At 36.0% G+C, this 19,399-nt stretch overlaps 2 protein-coding genes across 3 annotated transcripts in view; both read left to right on the top strand.

The window, feature by feature from the left end:
- LOC124637302 (protein real-time) overlaps positions 1-18,711 on the top strand; it is a 69,659-nt gene extending 50,948 nt beyond the window's left edge. The window contains exons 6-17 of one of the 2 annotated variants that reach the window (XR_006985216.1): positions 890-1,005; positions 1,867-2,056; positions 2,411-2,499; positions 2,783-3,041; positions 3,470-3,588; positions 5,439-5,564; positions 5,979-6,114; positions 8,434-8,555; positions 9,027-9,151; positions 10,026-10,165; positions 10,476-10,536; positions 14,850-18,711. Coding sequence is in view for 1 of the 2 variants with exons in the window: in XM_047173662.1 (XP_047029618.1) it covers positions 890-1,005; positions 1,867-2,056; positions 2,411-2,499; positions 2,783-3,041; positions 3,470-3,588; positions 5,439-5,564; positions 5,979-6,114; positions 8,434-8,555; positions 9,027-9,151; positions 14,850-14,937 (1,370 nt within the window). In the remaining variant the exon portion in view is untranslated. The remainder of the gene's footprint in view (positions 1-889; positions 1,006-1,866; positions 2,057-2,410; positions 2,500-2,782; positions 3,042-3,469; positions 3,589-5,438; positions 5,565-5,978; positions 6,115-8,433; positions 8,556-9,026; positions 9,152-10,025; positions 10,166-10,475; positions 10,537-14,849) is intronic. The other variant, XM_047173662.1, reaches the window with a different exon arrangement.
- LOC124637301 lies at positions 11,197-14,266 on the top strand. The gene is made up of 3 exons (XM_047173660.1): positions 11,197-11,574; positions 11,857-12,072; positions 12,225-14,266. The coding sequence occupies exons 1-3, from the start codon at positions 11,461-11,463 to the stop codon at positions 14,247-14,249; spliced, it is 2,355 nt and encodes a 784-aa protein (XP_047029616.1). The 5' UTR covers positions 11,197-11,460; the 3' UTR covers positions 14,250-14,266.
- Positions 18,712-19,399: the final 688 nt, after the last annotated feature.

The following is a 19,399-nucleotide window of genomic DNA, read 5'->3' as shown; positions in this document are numbered from 1 at the left end:
TATTGTGCTATTAACTAAGCACAAAACAAGAAAGTTGCGTAAATAAAATTTCAAATAAGGTCTGCCCTGGAATCACTCTTTAGTCCTAGGAAAAAACTGACACCCTTAAGAATTGCACTTCGAGAACATGGTATGCTGAAATATATGGCTGATATGGTCAAGTTCGACGACACTCCAAACTTTCTAATTTTAATTTAAAATTGATAGTTTCAAGATCTCATGAAATGTGATGAAATGTGAAAAAAGTCGTACGGTTTCAAGGAATGAAAGAATCGGTTAGAAACTCCAAATGTGGTTTCTCATCAATATGTATGTGTACAACATATAGTCGTACCATATCTACACTTTGGTACATATTCATAGATCTAGAACATTCATACAGTTTCAGTAACAGAAAACTGAATAACGCTGAAGTATTATCGCCGCGAGTTTCAATACGAATAGTTTCTAGAAATTATATCGATTTCTACTCGCACGTGTGACTCGTGAGAATTTATCGCAGTTGGTTTATAAGGATTTATGGAACGAAATCAGAAACTTTACAAAAATGTAATATGTCAGTCATGGGACAGAAAAATCTCTTCTATGGTGTTTAGGAAAAGAAAATGTTGTTGTATTGTTTTCACCCATCAACTCGGCAGTCAGTCAGCAATGATGCACCTACGTAGATGCGTAGATACTGCATGCTGTATTAATCAGAATATCAATGCAATTCTCCGTCACAGCCTAAAAACTGCTGGATTGCATCCTCCCCACGCTCTGGGGAATTTGCCCATGCTCACAGCGTTGGGCATGCGTGTTGGCGAGTCCTGTGTGGGATGTTCGTCAGCTTATGAGATGCTGTAATTTTATAAATGAATCTCTAAAGGAACAATGATCTTCTTTCCAGAACAATACACGATGGACAGCGAGTACATCAAGCGGCACCTGGGCGAGCTGAGCCCGGTGCAGGAGTCGCGTCTGCTGCAGCTGCGCAAGTGGATCAATGACCTGCAGAAGGGCAAGGTGAGCTGCTGATGGAAATTCTTACTTTAGCCTGGTCTCTTATTAAGAGATTCTGACTTGTGTAAGCTGAAACGTATTCTCTGTACCTACTGTCAAGGGGCTCAATACAAAGGTTTGTAACTTCTATTCGATTTCGATGTCAGCCAAAATACTTTTAATTTAGCGAGGCATTTAACAAACCATCTTTTGTCAAATGTTAGTGTAAATGAAAATGTTCTCAGAGCGCACATATTTTCATTTCGTGCAACCCTTGCATATCAATAACAAACATGCATTCATACAGAAAGCTGGTCACAAAATTAAATTCCATTCCACAATTCCATACTTCAAACATATTAAAAACATGTGCTCACAGGAATTTATGGCCGTTTCGGAACAGGCGGTGAAATTTCGGGCATTCCGCACGTGCGCTATAAATTGTAAAGTCGCGCGAGTACGCTACAAGTGGAAGCGGAATAATGCAACGACTCCAAGTGCCAAGGCACGGGGGTAACATATGTGACAGTTAATTTTCTATGTTCGGAGAATAGTTAAAGAATTTAGATGGCTGTTTTTATCACTCCTCTTATGGAAAAAAGGTATTGTTTCTCACTTGTATGTAATGCTGTATCGGATACAGCAGAGGGGGTCGTTATGATAAGACATAAGTTAATGTTAATAGCTGAAACCCCCAATTTTTTTTTCTAAAATGGGAAAGTAAAGAAGACGTCTGATGAACTTGTTACTTATTTCTTTGCTACGTTAGAATAGTTCAATAACTGCTATAGTCTACTACACCCTACTAGTCATGTGTTTAATGTTGATATGTATTTACTCTTCTAAATATTCTCCCTCCAATTAGTCAATAACTTTCCTCGTCAGGTCCCCAGCGACACAACCCTGCTCCGTTTCCTCCGCGCCCGAGACTTCAACGTGGAGAAGGCCAGAGAGATGCTCTCCCAGTCGCTGCTGTGGCGCAAGAAGCACCAGGTGGACCGCATTCTCTCGGAGTACGAGACTCCTGACGTTGTCAAGCAGTACTTCCCTGGAGGCTGGCATCATCATGACAAGGGTGAGAGGGCATTATGTTACATAGTGAATTACCTATTATACACGCAGTTAATATGTAGGTACCTATAGCTTTCTTTGAGCTAGATTCTAGGCTATACTGGTTTGCATGTATCGTTTTGAGATAATTTCTAGTTACACTATTGGCGACATTCTTAGATTTTTCTTTCCTCTTTTTTCTTGTTATGTAATCAGTCTTACCAGGGGGTTTGGGGTTGCCGGAATAAATGGGTTGAGCAAGTCATGTTAGCAGTGCTCAGTGCTTGTATACAGCTGCATCTGGTAAGACTGGAAGCCGACCCCAACATAGTTTGGAAAAGGTTAGGCAGATAATGAACAACTTTATTGTGTGTTTCAGACGGACGTCCGCTGTACATTCTGAGATTGGGACAGATGGACGTGAAGGGACTACTCAAGTCTATCGGAGAAGATGGCCTCTTGAAGTTGGTAAGGCGCTGCATTTTATAATTACCTGATATAGTTGCTCTTGGGTTTCTCAGATTTCTTTAATAGCTCGGGGATAATGTGACGTCCCAACAATGAAAGAATTTTCCAAATCGGTCAAGTATCTTCGGAGCCCATTTATGTCAATCAATCAATTAAATCTTTCCTCTTTAGAACATTAGTGTAGATACCATCAAATACAGATTAATATGTACTTTTGTGGTTTAATCTTCTATTCAAATTACAGCGCAGCTCACGTCTTTTTACTCCCACTTTTTACTTCCAGACACTTCACGTATGCGAGGAAGGTCTAAAACTTCTAGAAGAGGCGAGCCGCTCGTCCAACAGCGCCGTCTTATCCTGGTGCCTGCTGGTGGACCTCGACGGGCTGAACATGCGTCACCTGTGGCGGCCAGGAGTGCGGGCGCTGCTGAGGATCATTCAGATCGTGGAGGCTAACTACCCGGAGACCATGGGCAGGGTGCTGATCGTGAGGGCGCCCAGAGTCTTCCCTATATTGTGGACTATTGTTAGCACTTTTATTGGTGAGTGTTGAGCTTCATATTAGTTTGGTGTTCCGGTGGGTGCATTATAATAATAGTTGTGAAATGGTGGATTGGTAATGAAAGCCTATAGAGTTAAGTTTGCTGGTGTCAACTGGGCAATTTAGTATTCAATAAATAAATATTTGTATTCTACGATGTCGTTGATAGGTCACTCATATCATAACTCTGCATTTCTGAAGGTTACCATTTGTTTCTTTGTAGCCAATGTCAATTGATCTTCAATAGTGTCTAGTGCTGATTACAGTTAATTGGAGAAGAGCGGAATCTCGTAATAAAATCAGATATGTTCATAACAAATCCTACTACTAAAAAATTAAAAGTTATGATTTAATAGCCACTGGGAAATAAAATGCATTCAAAAAAAATTTCATCTCTAGCAAATCTTACTACGTTCTTCTCCATTACAGACGAGAACACCCGAAGTAAATTCTTATTCTACGGCGGCAAGGACTACCTGCAGCCAGGAGGTCTGCTTGACTACATACCCAAGGATCTCATTCCCGACTTCCTTGGAGGACCATGCAAGGTAAGACCAACTATAGAAGACCAGTTATGTACTAGCGATGAGCGAATAACAGATTGAAACAAACTTCAAGAAGAAAGATTAGAATAAAGTGCGCAATTGCTATGCAGGCCTGTCTTTGTCTTGCTGTGATTAGGAGTACGGGTTAGGAGAAACAGCCAATCACGGGTCCAATCACAGCTAGAGAAAGACTCATTCTTCTGTTGGTGACTCCAAAATTCGGCTTTAGACTTCAGCTGAATAAAGAATTTAGCTTATTGAAGTTACGTCAAAGAACATTGGTGCATAGCTTCATCCGGTATGACTCGCACCCAAAAGCTGTTTAGTTGGGAAAATGCTAAGCAGATATAACAATAACGACGAAAAATCTCAAATAACACATGGAAAACAAATAACAGAAGGATCTATAGTTTTTAGTTAATGTCAAGTTACAGTATTGTTGGAACCGACCCCATGGTTCTACCTACCCCCACATCTGTACAACTTCCAATCACAGGATAATAAACCAACCTATTTCTATTATATTTGTAATATATTGTTGTTTTATTCTGGCCGCAGTCGGACATAGTAGACGCGACGCTAAACGTGCCGCATCAGTATTTCGACTCAGTACGCGATAAGTACCGCACTAGGCCTCTGGTATCCGTGGCATTGTTTACTTTATTATGGCTAGGTTTTAAGCTATATAAATGTAGAATAAAATAGTTGCTAGCAATACTGTTAGCACATCTCTCATTTATGAACATTGCTTTCAAATTGTAACCATTTATTTGAGCTCAAATACTGTCGTGTCATAACAATCTAATCCGAGAATGCTTATTGCAGTTGTGTATTCCAACCAGAATCAAACTCGTTCTTACATTTTTCATGGTTACAAAGTAGCATGAAACCAATTTCTAACAACCTGACCAAAATTTAACATATGACCTTCTGCTTAACCTCTGTTCTGTACACATTATGTAACCTTTTGTAACCTTAGTCATTGAGAATCTCCTCTTCGCTCTAGAAGTCTGTGAAAACAATTTCTTCAGCAAACAAAAGATTTGCTAAAATGTTCCTAATTTCGCTCAAGACTTATTGTGCGTAGTAAGACGGTGCTTCTAATTTTGCTCCTAGAGCGAGCTTGCTGATTAGTTAATTAAAAAAATAAGACATATGTAAACTACTACCTACTAGGGTAATATAAAGCTAAAGCTACATCGGATACCGAGGCCTGTCTACCTGTGAGTGTATTGCGCTGGTGCTAGTCAGTGGTCGGCTCACCTGTCTCCGAGAACCTCTGTGTTGGCACATCATCTACATGTTCACTGTCACGCTAGGACTCTCTACGTCTTGTTCACTCTCTGTTTCCATGTCAAATCAATGTCTTTTGAGGAGTCAACATATGAGATGCCTATAGGTATCGAGAGAACTGCTGTAGAACAATTCAAAGGAGTGATACAAACATATTTTTTTACGGCATTTCTTAGCATTTATCACACTGTACTGGCCACAAAAATGTAAATTGATATTTATTGATTAAAATATAAATACAATCGAAAAAATTAGGTTCTTACTTCGTCACTCAAATTACTGTATTAGATGTTAGTCACCATTACTTCACAAGAATATTAGAACAACTTAACACCTTCAATAATCCCCATGTAATATTCAAGAAGTCACTAGTGGAAAATACGAATTATTTAATTTCCATCAGTCTACTTGATCAGCTAAAACACGACCCATAATACCAGCTTATTTAATAACACTCCAAAAATATCACATCATCACAAATCACAGACATACACCCCGCTAGATTCACAAGTCACGTATCCTTTCCTCTACAACTCCTAACCAGATCTCTGTGTCCTCAGAGCTTCGTGCACGAAGGAGGGCTGGTGCCGAAGAGTTTGTACGTGAGTGGAGCGTTCACGGAGCGAGAGGGCGACCCTCTGAGTGAGGATAGCATTTATAGATCTGTCAGCTTGGGGAAGGGACAGGTATGTTGAATTTTTGAAGAATAGAATCTATTTACAAAATACTTCACACGATATTTTCTATGTGATGACTGTGTATGTAATTTTTTGCGCTATTGGAATTTATATTGCTCAAAAAATAAAATGTTAAAATTTACCGAGAAGAGTTCCACTTCAATCTCAATTTCAATCTCTCAATCTTAACTTTGTAATCAGTAGAAAGATGAGATTGAAGTGGAGCTATTGTTTCTGCAGCTAAGCTATTTTGATAGGTTCTATATAAAAGTCATATTTAAGACAAGAAGACCTTACTCGATCTTTTTATTTTTCGAAATATTTACCACATTTTCTGAGACAATAAACACTTCTACTGGTTTTTTCAACAGCTACTTCCAAATATATTTAAACAGTCTCCATAAGCCTTTTATTATCCCCCAGGTGCACGAAGTCATAGTACCAAACCGCGACCCTCAAAGTGTGCTGACGTGGGACTTCGACGTGCTGCGCCACGACATCGCCTTCACGGTGTACCGCAGTGACCACGAGCTCTCCCATCCACCGGCTGATCCCTCAGGTAAACAGGACATTCAGCTGATGAGAGGATGAAGAGCAAACCGCGACCCTCAAAGTGTGCTGACGTGGGACTTCGACGTGCTGCGCCACGACATCGCCTTCACGGTGTACCGCAGTAACCACGAGCTTTCCCATCCACCGGCTGATCCCTCAGGTAAACAGGACATTCAGCTGATGAGAGGATGAAGAGCAAACCGCGACCCTCAAAGTGTGCTGACGTGGGACTTCGACGTGCTGCGCCACGACATCGCCTTCACGGTGTACCGCAGTGACCACGAGCTCTCCCATCCACCGGCTGATCCCTCAGGTAAACAGGACATTCAGCTGATGAGAGGATGAAGAGCAAACCGCGACCCTCAAAGTGTGCTGACGTGGGACTTCGACGTGCTGCGCCACGACATCGCCTTCACGGTGCACTAACGTAGATTTGAGCAATTTAGCTGGCCAAAAGTCTTTTTTTTTTAAATAAAGGTTATCATCAAATTGTGGGTAAAATGGAAAGAGGAATACCCCAGCAATAAGAATTTACCACATCTACCTACCAAACATGCGATATGCGCTTGCACCAGGAGTTGGAACTTGACCTTAGTGCAAATTTTACGTTATACGTTTTTAGAGATCTCGGTAGACGGTATTAAAGAAAAATTTTTTTTGTGCTATCTAATTGATTTTAAGCAACTATTATGATGGATTCGAGTTGTGTAGGTAACAGTTATTATATTTTAATATATTTTAAGTGTGATCACTTAATTTTTTATAGTATTATTTCAATTTTAAAAGAGGGTGTGTAAGCAAAATATTTTTTTAGTAATTTTCTTGTTTAAACACAATTTTGTTATATTATCGCGTTCGACCGCGTAACATTTTTTTTAGTTTTAGATATTTGACATATTAAACTAGCTTACGACATATTTTTTGGCTGCGGATAGCTGCGGATGTCCGACTTACAGGCTTTTTAAGATTTGAAGCTCATACAAAAATAAAATACTTTTTTCTTTAAAATGTCACAAAGTGCATTTTTTTTTGTTTTGAGTACCTCTGGCGTAAAAATAGTGACCCAACGTTATATTTACAATAAAATACAATAGCAAGATCTGACTAATTTGGAAGAAAAACTAAATTACCTAGGAAACTAACTTTTGACCTATTAAGGTGACACACCTGATAATATAAGCAGTTTTAAACAAAGATTTGCATATTTTAAAATAGCTACGAAAGTAAGAAACTGAAACTGTAAAAAAAATCCTTAAAACTAATGAGAATTGGTTAAGCAGAACATTTGAACGCCCGACAAGTGTTGGAAATCGACCGGGGCGGCCATCTAAATCACTTAAAGATTGTAGTGAGAGGACTAAACGAAGGAAAACTAAAGAAATACGAAACTGAAGAAATGTGACCAACAAAAAAAAAAACATCAAAACAAGATTATTTTGCCCTGAAACAATAAAATATGCTACTACCAGCTGAATCAAACACAGAGTCTGATATATCAGAGGCAGAAAGTGAGGAATAAAAAAATATTAATTTTTTTTTTACTACATTACATATTATTTTGAAATAGATATAATAAAAAATATCATAACTACTTTTAAAATGAAAATATATGATACTCTACATTAAAAAAAAAATATTTACGGTTTTTTTCAATAAAACATGCTTATTATCAAAATACAATGCTTAAATAAAATAAATAATAAAATAATGATAAAATAAAGATAGAAAAAACGAAATACATTGTAAAATATTTTTGGCCGCCTAAATTGGTCAAATCTACGTATGTGCGGTGTACCGCAGTGACCACGAGCTTTCCCATCCACCGGCTGATCCCTCAGGTAAACAGGACATTCAGCTGATGAGAGGATGAAGAGCAAACCGCGACCCTCAAAGTGTGCTGACGTGGGACTTCGATGTGCTGAAGAAACCATAATGGTTTCTTAATGTTGGTTCAGCGTTTTAGGAAAGTGTTGTACATCGATGATTCCAGTAATCTTATAAGAGTAACCGTTGCTTTTAGTGTTGCTATTGGACAATATAATTTAGGGTTGCCTAATGTAACCTGCTGTTCGTAAAATACCTTTATTTTCATTGCGTTTTGAGATTAGTGAAAGAATATATGGAACTCTGATGTTAAAAAACAATAGATTTAAGTTTTCTTTATAACTAATAGCTGTGTTACTCAATTTACATTTATTTTTGAATTTCAGTTTTTTTTCTTCACCGAAGTTTTCATTCACCCCCCATTATCACCCCTTTAATCTTGGTTTATTTTCGCTTGTTATGTTTTATTTGCGTTGCGGGTAACACCAGCTATTGATTGCAGCGCTGTGCGTAGGTGGCGGCGACGAGGCGCGCTCGGTGCTGGACCAGAAGGGCTGGCGGGAGGGAGAGCATTTCCACCGCGTAGAGCCAACCCTCGTCTGCCATGATGGGGAGAGCATACAGGTATTATGATGTTCTAGAAAGTTCTTTGTGTGTCTTGTTGTGATTCGTGTTTTATTTCGGGGACCTATGGGGATGTTGTTATATTTAAAATTAAAAACAAAGACGATTTTTAAAAGCAATTTTATTTATGATGCCAGTTTTTTTTTGTGGCCGTGAATAATAAGGCATCAGCATCAGCTTGTAAGATTCCAAACAAGGTCGTACTGTACACTGACGCCGACGTAGGGTTCTCTCGATCAACTGGCGAAGGTTTTTCAGCTCGCAGCTGACACAGTATGTAAATGTATGGATCTGATGTCTGCCATCGGCGCTGGGCTGAGAAACGTTTTCATACTATAACTGTTGTCGCATTGGTCCCAGATGGCTGTATCTAGCCGCTTCCCATGCTCTCTGTCGCGAGGGGCTTCTGTCGGAAGGGTCCCATATCCTGGCTGTATTTGAAGACCTGTTCTAACTTGATCCCTCCCCCAGGGCTCGCACGTGATGCTGGAGTGCGGCAGCTACGTGCTGCAGTGGCGCTGCGACGCGCCCGACAGCGCGCACCGCGCCGCGCAGCTCATGTACTTCCACGAGACCCTCACCAGCCACCACTACAAGTACGTACTCGTTTAAGGACACTATGTACTCAAACAGGGACACTACATATGATTAGACATGTGAAAACATCCGACTGCAGTAGGAAGCGCTATTGACGTCGGAATTCGTGAGAAGACGCTGAGTGAAAAGTAATTCGCTTCCACTTACGACGTTAAGGCGAGGAATTGGTCAACAATAATTCCATAACCGGCACGCGCATCTAAGGCGCCAAAAGGGGTCGGAGCGTCTGAGCGGGGCGAGGATAACAATACGCGCGCTAGCTTATAACTAAAAGTCGTAAGCGACAAAATGGTTTTGTAATTTTAATATTTAGAAATGATAATTTAATAAAAATTCCTACTACCATTTTAAAGAGTATGTATATACTCAACTACTAAAAAAGTTAAGAGGCTTAAATCGGTCCCGTTTGCCCATAATATGTGAATCTCTTTTTAAAAAGAGGTATGTTTGATATATTTTTCTCTGTTATAAAAGTTACCTAATCATGTTTCTACAACTAACAAAATAAGGCTTATATCATGAACTTTCAGGTAACCAAGTTGTATTTTGATCCGTTTTGTATTTACTGAGAAAAATTGACATCCTTGGCGCCAAAAATTCCAATTCGTCCTCTTAACCCACAATGTTAGCCGGGTCGGTGAGATTGTACGAAAGAGTAATTCTCCCGAATGAAAAAAATAAATGGATGACTTATGTATGTTTATCATGCAATATTATGCATTACTTAATATTTACGTTATTTATTAAACCATTTATAAAATTATAGAGATGAAAAAAATTAGTTAGACACATTCTCGTCTGGGTTCTTTCACCCCTATTCAGCATTTCGCCCACTTTTATCATTGAACACACATATTTTTTGTCGCACTACAGCTCGCCGCCAAGTTTTCCTAAATCTTCATCGGACAACGGCCATCCAAGCTCTGCGAATTGAACAAAAATAGACATAATATCATATCTATATTAAAGAGTCAATTACTTATATATGTATGAAAAAAATATTTATTTAATTTATCACTTATAATACCACAAGAGCTTCAAAATTATCGGGTATTTTCCGATAGGTTCGTTGCAAACAAATGAAGGAGTCAAGTTTTTCAGGTTAAAAAATAACGAGCGCGAAGCGCGAGTGATAATTTTGAAGCTCTTGTGGTATTATAAGTGATTATTTTTCCGTCCCAAATGTCGGCCACAACCTGTCAGTTTGACGTAGCAACGACCAGAGAAAATATTCAAAAAATTTTCAGTATAATACCATGTAGGTTGTACCACGTGACGTCGAATGGTGCAATTCTATTGGTCGATATTTGGGTCGGAAAAATAATCGATGATATTATGACTGTGTCAAGATGCCATGAAAATGTAGGATGAAAGAAAATACAAAGTTGGTATTTAGTGTGCTTTAGTTTCATCAAAAAATTAATCATCATCATCAGCCGATGTTTGTCCATCTGCACATCAGTGTATCTGCGCTGGCACATTTTTCCGCATAACTCATAGGCTTTTTTTATTTGCATGTTTTGTTGTATTATTTACCGACAGTCGTTGACACATGTAACTGGTCAGTTATAAATGACAAAAAGGACAATGCCAAGAATAGGCCCGAATCATATAAAGACCGACAGATTTTCTATAATTATGATCATTCGTATTAAAAAACATTAAGAATTATACAACATAATCAAAATCTGTAGAAGTACACCGTTGAAAAGTAATTTTAAATAGTAATTTAATTTATCAACACATGTCACAACGATTTCACTATTTGAAAGAAATGTTACCAAGACCAAAATAACAATATCGAAACGAAATTGCACTTGCCAATCGATTACAATAACAATATCATTACGAGAAGATGCGCAAGTGAATTTATTACGCAGTAATCCCTATTATAATGAATAATATAATAATAAGTTATGTTTCTGAATATAATCATATTTTTATTGTTAATATATAAAAATCGATTATTGATACCGTTGATACCGTTAATCTAATCATGTCATTATAGCGCTGGCAGCACTGAATAAAACTTTTTGACAGTCACGTCATTGTCAAAAAGCTTTAACACTTCTCCTCCCGCGTTTCCGAGTGACGAAGTATTCCGATTTCCTTTTGAGTTTTGTATTGTTTATTGCTGTGTTTCTGGATTCCGATTTTTCTTCTACCATTTGCGACTACCTTGGCTGTTAAAACTGAACCTGAACCTGTATTACTCGCTGACTCGGCCCGCCCAACTGAACATTTGAACCAGCCGATTTGTTGACCTGGCTTTTCTCACGTGGATATCTGAAGCTGTAATCTATTAACCATGATCCGCTGCATCAATTGTGGTTTAAATATCTTTCGGATGCGTCGATACTCGTTAGAAACTGAGACTGAAGACATTCGGCGATTGATCCAGCAACAAAATGCTATTACCGATGTAAGTTGTGTTTTATTATTTATTGTGAATATTGTAATAGTATAGTCATTGCGATTGCTTCATGTTACAAACAAAATAATATACTCTATCCGGTTAATGGCAATAGCGTCGCCCCCTATCACATGGGACTTAAAACCTAACTAGCGAAACACGATGTTATGTGTAAAATGTAAACATGCCACTGAGCTCATTATAAAAAAACGTATCAACTTAACCCATCCAATAATTTATTTATAGCTCATTATCAGTGGTTTGAAAAATCTAAGTTTCTTTTTTTTATAGATACCGAGGGATAGCGTTGTGTGTCATGCTTGTTGGTTGCTACTACATCAATCAATTGAAGCACCAGGACCACTTACACATACTGTAGGGCATAGGAACGTATGTGTACACTGTGGGAGGTCTTTGTATCGGTCAAGAGCCCATACATTATCAAGCAATACTGAAAGAGAAGTACGCATAAGGGCTGTTGTTGCAGAGAGGATTTTGCCACGCTCAGTATGTATTCATGTTAATATTTTATCAAAATGCTATAAAATGTTAAGCAAATCTTTCATTATCTCTTACTTATGTAAAACATATAACATATAAGCAGGTAAGGCATATAGCTATTTATTTCATTTAATAATTTATTTTGTATTTTATTGCAGCTACGTACATCTGATCGGATTTGTCACCCTTGTTGGCAGAGGTGTGATAGTTTGGCTGAACATTACACTGAACCATCCACATCATCTGCAGTTCCACCTCTACCATCCACATCATCTGCAGTTCCACCTCTACCATCCACATCTGAAGAATCTATTGCTGATATTCCGGGTACATCATCTGAGCAAGTAACACAACATGTTCAAATTGAATCTTCTCCATCCCTCCCTCAAGAAGTATCAACAATTGTTTTATCTCAGTATGGGAGAGCATCAGACTCGCAGGCCCGCTGTTTTTTTCCTGGTTGTCACCATGCTGAAAGACTTGTAGTGCCATTATCTATAAGAATAAGACTTTTTGTAGATTTTAAATTCTATGTTCCAGCTGACTGTCGCATCTGCAATTATCATTTAAGAGGTAATTTATGGCACCAATTAAATGAAATTGAAGTGAACCATACCTTTACAGAGGCATATATATATGATTTTGTGTCATTATTAAGTAAAGAGACATCAATTGATTTTGAAAATATTGACATGATGGATAATCATTTAGTACATTATTGGTTTGGTATAAGCAAAGAGCAGTTCCGTACATTGTTGGCAGAAGTCACTAGGTTATCTCAAATGCATAGAGGGTCTACTGCTCTAGCTGCATTATTATTGAAATTAAGAAATGGAGACTCTAATGAGCGAATTGCCAGTTTATTCCAAATGCCTCGCAGTACTTTGGAGAATTTAATGTCCAAAGCAAGAGAGTTGCTTCAACAAGATTTTGTGCCAATGCATTTAGGGTTAAGCCATATGACGAGGGCAGAGATTGCTAATAGAAATCTTTTAATCCCTAATGGTCTTTTTGGAGGTATTAATGAGAATGGGGAGAGATTACCAATTGTCATTGTTGATGGTACTTATATATATTGCCAGAAAAGCTCAAATTATAAGTATCAAAAGGATACATACTCTCTACATAAGTATAGGAACCTTGTGAAACCATTTATGTTTGTGTGTTGTGATGGGTATATTTTAGAGGTTCTTGGCCCCTATCCAGCAACTACATCAGATGGTGACATTATGCAAAATGAATTTATAAATGAGTCTCAACCGCTAAGGCAGTATTTTCGACATGGTGATGTTTTTATTCTGGATAGGGGTTTTAGAGATGCAGTATCAGTTCTAGAAAATAGTAACTATAGTGTTCATATGCCACTTTCATTAGAAGAGAATGAAACACAGTTGTCAACGTTAGCAGCAAATAGATCAAGGACAGTAACCATGTGCCGTTGGGTAGTGGAAACAGTAAATGGTATATTTAAAGAACAATTTAAAATATTCCGCCATGAATTTTTTAATAGAGCATCATCTCATTTGATGGTAGATTTTTCTATTGCTGCTGCATTGATAAACCGGTTTCATTGTCGTTATACAGACAGAACTGATGCAGCACAGATTCTAGAAATAATTAATCAAAAAATGTACCAAAATAATGTTTTAGCTGATTTTATAAATAATAATAATTACAATAGAAGGAGAGCACATTTCACAAACATAAATGTTGATTCACAAAATATAAGTAACTTCCCTCAACTCACACAGGAAGACTTGATATTAATTGCTTGTGGTACTTATCAGATAAAACAAGCACGGTCTTATTATGGCGAACATATTCGATACAATGGTTCCTATACTATTGAAGTGTGTAGAGAGGCTCATCTTAGCAACCTGCGGGATGAATTGTCACTCTCCCAAAATCACTGGCTTCTCAGAGGCAAAATTCAAAGCAGACATATAAGTCGAAAAATATATTATGTTTATATCATAATTAACAATAATGTAAGTGGGAGAGAGGCAGTTGAACACTACTGTTGTAATTGCATAGTTGGACGAAGAACCGTAGGTTGCTGTGCCCATACAATGACAATATTATGGTACCTTGGCTGGGCAAGGCATGAAACAAATATAACCCCTCCAGCCCAGTTTTTAGACGATTTATTAATTAAGTATGACGATATACTATTTGATGAATAATAAATTGTTAAAAAGTATGACATGTGGTTTTTTTTCGATACATTTTAAAATAATGTAGTTAGGTATTGTTGTGTTTTGTGTGTGTTTTTACTATAAAAGACCTGTAGGTATGCAAAGATGATTTGACAAGTCATTAATTTAATTAATCATTTACTATTTAAAATCAGAAGTATTAAGTAAGTGGTCGACTTTAAAGAACTATAACTTTTTTTGGTGTACTTCTAATAAAAAACGAATTATACTATTAAATTCTATGATTTCTTTCCTTTTTTATGACATATAATTCATCTTTGTCGGTTTTGGCCGAGTCTTGTAGGGAATCTTGGCATTCTCCTTTTCTACTACAAAATAGATTTTGCAAAACCCTTCAAATTGTCGGACCATGCAATAGGAATCAGTCGTTTAAGGAACTTATGTCCCAAATCAAATGTTCATCTCCAGTTGTTGGAGGTTTTTATGTACCTATAACAAAGTTTTGTGTTCCTTAATTTTTTACACGTAACAAATAACTTTTAAAGTGTAACTTTAATAGCACTAACTACCCCAAAATCTCATCAAAATTCCACCTCATTCAATATATAACCGTAATTTCTTCCACAGAGGATCAATGTCCAGCCTGCAATCCGGCACAAGTGGTTTCTCCTGCCTCAGCGGCAAGTCCGTAGCCAGTAGCTGTCCCTCTCGGTGATGCGAGCTTCCCGCGACGCACGCGCCGCTCCTCACCGACCTAAACCAGCTTTAACCGGTTAAAAGTGAACCTTGCGAACAGAGGTACGTTACACGAGGTAACAATAAGGTAACAAGTTATTTTGTTGTTCACTTATAAGTAAAAAAGTGAGGGGTGGTATATGACCACCTAAGTGAGTGAATTGACTAACCTTTCACAGGTTTAGTGTTAGACTTAGTGACAAAAAGTTACATTATATTTAGTTCAAAGTTATTTCTTATAATAACTGTCGGATTTGATATAGGTACGAATAATAGACCATGCAACTGAATTGTTGTAAAATAGTTTTTAATGTTTAATTTTAATTGTAATGCAATTAATAAAGGGGTTACGATGGTAATAAAATACAAGATTTTGAATCGTTAATTTTATTTCATTTTTGCATAATTGGTTTGACAACCGTTAAATGTGCGGGCATTTCCTATATGTCGATAGTTCTAGAATTTTCTGTATGTATCTTAGAACTATGTAACAACTATAATCTGTTTTCTCCTAAACATCAAACATTGTCCAGTTATTGTGTAGTAATGCCTTTAAAATAAATACATTAAAGTATGTCACGATCTCATTGCGTCCTTGAGTATCCACGTAATGTATGTATGTTCATAAACGGCTTTATATAAAGGCGTGTTCAGACGTCGAGAGTTAGTTGGCGAAAATAATGTTGTGACGTGAATACTTTCTTAGCGAAAGTTAGTTTGAAATCTATCCTTGAGAGATGGTTTCTGTAAGTAAATCTTGTAGTTACGAACATTGTAATGTAATTTACTCTATATTTCTGTAGGAGTAATTAATTCCTTATGGTAGCTTAGTAAAATTATTCTAACAACAGTGGAAATCGACCACTACAATCTCTCCGTCTGAACAAGCCAGAATCACTGTGACAAATCATAGTCTTTATATAATATTTTTTCATTATCGCAGCCATAAAACGTGTTAACTAAAACGTAGCGAATATGCCAAACAGATTTCAACCTTATACGGAATATATAAAGTCTATTTTTCAATGTCTAGCTAAATATATGAATAAAATGTTTGTATGTACATTTAATCGGTCGTAAATAACGCATGTTTAAACTTCAAGTGTAAAGGTATAATAATTCTGTAACTATGTGGAATTGAAAAGCGGCCTAAGGTAAATTAGGTAAAAGAAGTGACCCTATTTTAAAAGAAATATGCTCTAAGATCGATAGAGGATCTATTTTATAAATACTAATTTCTCTATCTTTCTGTTCGGGTCTCAAAACATGCGTTATAGACTTGTTTCATAGAAATGTGCTAAATAAACAGATATGTAGCCAAATTAAATGCTCAGAATAATATGTATAAGGTAACAAAGAGTTGGGTACAAAATTGTGTTAGGTACGAGGCTTTTAGTCCAGGAGCCGGTGTTGCAATATATCAAAAAATATTACTAAATAGTAATATTTACTTATCACTTTCTCTTTAGCTGGTATAAATAGAAGTGCAGAGTATTTTTATACAGAGCTTGTTACAATTGAATGTGAAAATTAATTGACTAAGCTCCTGGCCTAATTTTGCCGGCATGTGTCACATTGAGCGGTAAATAAAACATCTTGTTTATGACAATTTTAAATGTTATTTAACAATTTATATACATTTTCTAGATATTTCCTTATTTTTATGATTTTATCGCAAATTATAAATCAACATTTACAATTTGTGGCACTAACTATATAGTATGTATACAGCATCTTATAAGGCAATTACTTTCAAAGAAAATTGCACTATTTATATAGCTCTATATATCTAATACATCATTGGATTGGCTATACTAAATACTACAACCTTGAATTTTTCGATAAACTATTAACAATCTTTCTATCCAACAAAATTTAGTTTTTCTTTCTTCTTCTCATTTTCAAGATGGCGCCATTTCCCGCTCAACATGACACCCGCCATATATTTACGTGAAGCGTAAGGATTGTAACTCAATATTTGAGAAAGTTCCGTAGTGACGACATTTGATAGGTCAACTAACAGATTGCACATATTTTTCCGTACATAATAATATATTGTATGTATGTATTTTATATAAGTGTAACTAGATGTAAAATAGCAAGGAATTGACGTGTTTTGAACTGAGAATACAAATGCTTGACGGATGAGGAGTACAGAGTAGGAAAAGATTGTCTTTATATAGTATCTCTTATAAGCTATGACGTAAACATTCATGTTAAAGGCATCTGACATTTTGAGTACATAACGTAACTTACTGAAAATCTATTTTAAAACTATTGTGTAGTGAAATTAGTTGTATTATAACGCGTGTTAGTGATATGTAAATGGATTTATTATAAGTATTTACTAACATTTAAGATAATCAGAGAATCTTCGAGAACATTGAATTAAACTGTGTGGTACAGATGCTGTTTCTAACTACTCTTACAAAATTAATTAAAAATAATCACTTTTCACATATTTTCTCGTTATACAAATCAAACCAACCTTCATAGTAATACAAACAACGTTAGTATCCAAATACTTTTCGATAAGCTACCAGACATTACGGCAACGCATAGTAAACCTTACTCCGTCTATATAAAGTTCACATTTAATTGACATAGCAGTAATTATCGTCAAAATCAATTATTTTTCAATTAATGTTAGGTGGGATTGATATCTGATTGTGGACGGTAGGTGGCGCTGCAGCGTTACGTAATAGAGTTTTTAAATCTAGCGAATTGTAGGATATTCTAATGAGTAAAATTGATTTTGAACAATATTGCAAATTATAGCGCAGTGGCTACATGTGACGAATCCGGTGGGTCTTAAAAGAACTAATTTTAATTATCAATTAGCAGGAAATTCAATTTGGGATATCAATTTGATCCTTATGCCCGTTGTCGTAATACTTCAATTGTAAAAATAAAAAATTCTAGAAGTCCTTTATTGAAAAATAGTTCTATAAACACATACAAAATTATTATTACCACAGAAAAGTTTATTTTTGATAAATCAATAAAACAATAAAAAAAACTTTGAATAGCTTTAATATTTTTTGTAAATGCATCGCATATCGCCTACGCAAGTAATTCGGAATTGAGATAACAATATCATGTATGTATTAAATTATTTTAATAAAATTGCATTTGCTACAGGGATTTTGTATTTATTTTCAGTTTATAGCACAATTTTACATAATTGTAGAAATAGATCTGATGTCTTATATGTATTTCTATGTTTTTTTTTTGTATTTCATTTTGTACCATTATTTCTAGATAAAACAACAGCTAAAATATGAAAGTGTCTAGTGTTATTTCTAGAAACTAGTTTTGATAACTCTCCGATTATTAAGACGATTTAATACAATAAAAACTCTTTTTTGAAGTCGGTTAAACTTGACTACATTTCAAGTTGATTAAGTAAATGCTAATATTTAGTTATTAAAATTAGTTTTGTGATGTCTTATCGACAACTATTGTAATTTAGACGATTCATTTCTAATCGATATGAAAATTATATCGATTCATTTGTAATTTTTAAGTAATGGAATTCTTTAGTGTTGTGAATGAGCAATTTATTTTTAGTTTGTAAGACATACAATATTAAATGAATATGTATAAAAAGATAAACAAAAAAATATCGATTGTAAGCGCGAAGTTGATCCTGTCGAAGAGTTATTTATTTATTTAAGGATTTCACGTTAAGAACAATAAAAATAATGTTAGTAGAATTTATTGAACTATTGAAATAAAAATCTATGATAACGGATGTAGTGTTGTTTTATTTTGAAACCAGATAATCTATCTTATAATTTATTATGTAATTACTTCTCTCATGCCTTCTCTTATGCCAAAAGTATATTTTTGGCATGAGAGAAGTAATTAAAAACAACACGGGTCACTGCTGTCGACATTTATCATTATTAACCTCAATATTGAAACCATAGGTTTGAAAAAATATTTGATCGATATATACCTACCTATAGTTACCCTACAAGTAATATGTATGGCAACCCAATAAAACATACAGTCATAAAAAATATATTATAATTTCACAACCATAGAGTTTCGCACTCATAAAACCCAAAAGCTCGATAACATTGCCCAACACTAGCGATATTAAAATACATCTAGCAGCAAATCTATCGATAACACTGTTTATGAGCTGCCAATAAAAATCTAGAAAATAATAAGTACAAAAATGCTTTAAAAGAAAAACCTAGCTTGGAAACTCCCTACTATGTGGAAGGTCAATTTGGTCAGATCTATCTAATAAATCTATACTTATTAAAAAAAGTTGAAGATTAGTGCTAGATAAAGATATCCTACTCTCTATATCGGTTTGGAGGTCCTTGCCAACTGTCATTTTCTGAAAATCATCAAGACCTCTCCCGGTACAGCGTGTGGGAGTGTCAGACCTTTACCGATTAAAAGATGCCGTGTTCCTTCCTAAGCCC

The sequence above is a fragment of the Helicoverpa zea genome, chromosome 16 (genome assembly GCF_022581195.2).
Source record: "Helicoverpa zea isolate HzStark_Cry1AcR chromosome 16, ilHelZeax1.1, whole genome shotgun sequence".
Classification (NCBI taxonomy): Eukaryota; Metazoa; Arthropoda; class Insecta; order Lepidoptera; family Noctuidae; genus Helicoverpa; species Helicoverpa zea.
This window is presented reverse-complemented; position numbering and strand designations above follow the sequence as displayed.

Excerpts from the sequence above, each read along its gene's own strand:
- LOC124637301 (XM_047173660.1), top strand. The coding sequence starts at position 11,461 with ATGATCCGCTGCATCAATTGTGGTTTAAATATCTTTCGGATGCGTCGA. Across the intron at positions 11,575-11,856 it reads AACAAAATGCTATTACCGAT|ATACCGAGGGATAGCGTTGT; the intron begins GTAAGTTGTGTT and ends TTTTTTTTATAG. Across the intron at positions 12,073-12,224 it reads AGAGGATTTTGCCACGCTCA|CTACGTACATCTGATCGGAT; the intron begins GTATGTATTCAT and ends ATTTTATTGCAG.